General features: G+C 33.5%; 1 protein-coding gene across 3 annotated transcripts; it reads left to right on the top strand.

Annotated features, from left to right (window-relative positions):
* Positions 1-403: 403 nt before the first annotated feature.
* Positions 404-3,500, top strand: LOC25483573 (uncharacterized). 3 transcript variants are annotated; one of them, XR_005642198.1, is made up of 5 exons: positions 404-652; positions 1,460-1,529; positions 1,639-2,165; positions 2,602-2,736; positions 2,846-3,500. XR_005642198.1 is itself a non-coding variant. In XM_024777148.2 (3 exons), the coding sequence occupies exons 2-3, from the start codon at positions 2,674-2,676 to the stop codon at positions 3,302-3,304; spliced, it is 522 nt and encodes a 173-aa protein (XP_024632916.1). In that variant the 5' UTR covers positions 404-652; positions 2,602-2,673; the 3' UTR covers positions 3,305-3,500. The 3 variants fall into 3 exon arrangements, 1 of the variants encoding a protein (XP_024632916.1); XR_005642195.1 differs by lacking the exon at positions 1,460-1,529; XM_024777148.2 differs by lacking the exons at positions 1,460-1,529; positions 1,639-2,165.
* The last annotated feature ends 504 nt before the right edge of the window (positions 3,501-4,004 follow it).

Here is a 4,004-nt window from a genome sequence, read left to right as displayed (position 1 = left end):
GTTTGAAGCCAAATGAAAGGAATTTAAATGAAATAAGAAAATAATAAGACAAATATTTCTCAGAAAATAATAGCATTTCTTTACATATGATACTTGTGTCATCTAAACATATTGCTTTGATATGATAATTGCAGCATATTTCAGTTGACAATGTATCTCTCTCTATTGGTTTATAGAAGATTTTGTGAGATCTAATACATTCTGGAGCAGTGATAGGTGTACCACCATAGGTGGCACTACACCTTATACCACCCTTATGTGGCACCACAAATAATAATAATAAAAAAATTAAATCAATTCCATGTCAAAAAAGAAAAATCAAAGATGAAAAAACTAATTAAAATTTGTGCCGTACCCTACTACCCTCTCTCATTTCAATTCATTTTGTTGGAAAATTTCTCTTTCTTCACCTGGTTCATTCCGCCGCCACCATTCATTCAGCCACCACCATTCATTCCTTCAACCCTAGCCGCCGTCTCCTGATCCATCTTCCATTCAACCCTAGCCGCGCCGCCGTCTTATGCTCCATCTTCCGTTACACCCTAGCCGCGCCGCCGTCTCCTGCTCCATCTTCCATTCAACCCTAGCGCGCGCCGCCGTCACCTGCTCCATCTCCGACGATCTGTTTCACAGTGTTCCTTTTTCAACTAAGGTATTTTCTTTCATATTCCTCTTCCTCTTGGCTGTTAGATTTTGTGATTTATGTAAGGTCTTGACTGAGATCTTGGGTGATCTAATGTTCTTTGGTCCTGGCTGAGATCTAATTTATGTAAGCATTTCTTTGAAACAATTTAAGCATTTCTTTCAATGTTTTATTGAGTGATAAAGTTTGTTGACAGTCTTTGAAGCTTGGTTTAGTCTCTTGGTAAATTCGTAGATTTCAATTATTAAAGAAAACTGTGTGCGATTTCAATTATTCAAAGATAATAAACCTATAGCAGACATAGTTATTAACAAAAAAGATTTTAAAAAACGGTCCTGTAGTGCGATTTCGCCGTTAGAAAACGGTCACGGCAGCCACCGATACCGTTTTCACAGAGTGAACCAAGATCACAGGTGAATTACTAGGTTCTAAATTATAATACTTAGGCAAATTACTATTATGTCTAAACTAAGTAAATATCGAACTGGTTGAATCCAATTTAAAAAAAATATGAATCTCAAATTCAGCAATTCAATTTTCATAGACATTTGAAGCAAGTCATTCATTGATATTCATAAGTCAATTCTTAATATTGATAGACAAAAATATTAGTGGATAAAAGCTAGACATAATAGTAGTGGATGTGAACTAAATTATTCAAGATTACATTTGACAGTTGCATTTGATGGTAAAGTAAATTATCTAAGTTGTGAAGATGACACGCCTTTATATATATATATATATATATATATTATAATTTTTTATTTTTACAGTAACAATTCACTTGATTAACGATAACAATTGCATCTGTTGTAGTCTTCTCAACCACTAATAACAATTACATCTGTTTCCGTGGTAATTCAACCATTGTCTAGCCAACAAAATGGTATGTGTATGTGATGAATGTCAATTAGTTTGTTTGATTTCATTAGTGTTTTGTGTTTTTATTAATGCCTTTCCTTATATGTCGCCTTTGGAATTCTTGTTTATTACAGTTACGTCTCAGGCATGAATGTAAGTCGAAGTATATTACTAAAGTCAACGAGAAGCTTACCGAACTTCAAAGGTCTGAAATTCAGAAAACACCTTTTAAATGGTTATTGAGTTTGCCTAAGAAATTAAAAATATCCGAAAATTTGCTTGAAGAATTGGTGGAAAGATGGGATGATAGGAGTGGGGGGTTTGCTATACAAGGTCGGATAATACGGTTTACACCTTTAGATGTATGTTTTGCATTAGGACTTCGTATAATAGGTGAAAAGGTGAACTTCAAAAATGACCCTACATCCACTACGAAAGCAATGTTCGATAATGAAGTCATCAATGTAAAAACAATTTATGCTAAAATTATTAATATGGAACGAGACGAAGATGTTGAGAAGTTTTGCCGACTTTATTTACTTCTTGGTTTTGCCGAGTTCTACTTTCCAAATTCAAGTGTTAAGGTTAGTGGTTGGTGCCTAAAAATGTTAGACGACTTGAACTCCATTGGGAGATACAATTGGGACTTGAACTCCATTAGGTGCCTAAAAATGTTTGCCGACTTTATTTACTTCTTGAGTATTGATTTCAAGTTATGTTGGGTTACATAAAAAATTGTGAAGTTTAACTTTAATTTGATGTTTAGTTTCTGTCTTCATGTCATATTATGACATGATTATAATTGATCTTTTATTCATTGATATTTAGAGCTTGTTAGTAACTGTGACTGAAACAAGTGTAACTCAGATTAAAATGTAGTAATAATTTGTAAGCACTTTTAAATACAGATGATTGTCGTTGAATTTGAGCATATCAACTTATAACTCTATATGACATAGGATGAAGTTTTATAGGAGATGAAATAATGTTTGTTTTGTAGGCCACTCTTTGTCTTCATGCCATTTTATGGCAACAATTTAATTTAATTTATTTATTTTTATTAAATTATAATAGTCGTATTATATATGTATATATAGGTATGGGCTCTAGAGCATGTACTAGGATACGAACGAAGTTATCATGATTCTCCATTGACGTTTCCATGATTTATGAAGGCACGTGGTGTTAGTTTGGTTGGCAAAAATATATCACACTTGCTTGATAATTATTTGGTAAGGTTGAATAAATATTATTATTTATATTTATCTATATGAATTTTGTATATAGGGTTTAAGCGGTGTCAATAGTTCATTAATATTTATATTGTATCAACCTTGACAGGTTATTGAAGAGTTAAGTGCAACTAAAGAAGAGGTTGCAAATGAAGTTGTGAGGGAGGCGTTAGATCGAGCGCCAAGTGGATATATTAAATGGAGACCAGATCCTATTATCAGTCAGTTAATTGTTAACAATCGCCTGTTGGGGGAAGCAAACAAAGGACTTTCCGCAAGGATATCTCTTCTTGAATCGGAAACTAGAGAGATGAAGAAGTTATACGGTAGTGCACAATCCAGTTATGTGGACGAAGGTGTCTTCAATGATGAAGGTGTCCACGAGGACGTCTCCATGGATGAGATTGAAAGAGTTATTGAAAGGGAGGTGGCAAATGTATCATATGATGTAGCACATCATGCATCAAATCTCTTAACTATAATTAAGGACAAGCCAAGAAACCGTGTAAAAAGTGGGGTTCTGCTTTCCCCATGGGTGAAGGATGGACGCATAAAGAAGAAGATTTAAATTAGTGTAGTGTTTTGATATGATTGCAATGTAGATGTTTTTTTATGCTATTTTTTATTTAGTAGGACAATGTCGCACCTATAATATTAATGGAAACACCGTATGTTGTTAGTTATTAACATTGTTGAACTATCCTACAGTTTAATGAGTCACTGTGCCTGTTATGTAATAAATTTTATTGGGAGGTTTGTTGTTATGTTTTATTCTTTGATATAAAAAATGTTTGTGTCTTTATTGCCAGATAAAATCTTGGCATGTATATCTTTTGCATGAGTCAAAGGGCGACTAATACCCATCTTTGACAAGATTTGGTGAAATGTTACCAAACTTAAGTTTGAAAAGGCTTTTAGTGCATTGTTCAAATGAGATCATGTGTTCGATTCTCGTAAAACAGGATTAGTTACAGCTGAGAGTGATAAACTAGCCAAATATATGCAATGTATGACCATAATTTTACATATGTGTGACCACTATTTTTTCATACTTTAGAACTTGTCCGTCCTTAGGCGTAATAAATGCGCATATGGTAAAAATAATTATTTCTGGTTGGAAAGGCTTTTAGTGCAGTGTTCAAATGAGATTATGTGTTCGATTCTCGTAAAATTGGATTAGTTACAGCTGAGAATGATATACTAGCCAAATATATGCCATGTATGACCATAATTTTACAAATGTGTGACCACTATTTTTTCATACTTTA

This window comes from Medicago truncatula, chromosome 1 (genome assembly GCF_003473485.1).
Source record: "Medicago truncatula cultivar Jemalong A17 chromosome 1, MtrunA17r5.0-ANR, whole genome shotgun sequence".
Classification (NCBI taxonomy): Eukaryota; Viridiplantae; Streptophyta; class Magnoliopsida; order Fabales; family Fabaceae; genus Medicago; species Medicago truncatula.
Note: the sequence above shows the minus strand (reverse complement) of the source record. Positions and strands in the feature narration are given on the sequence as shown.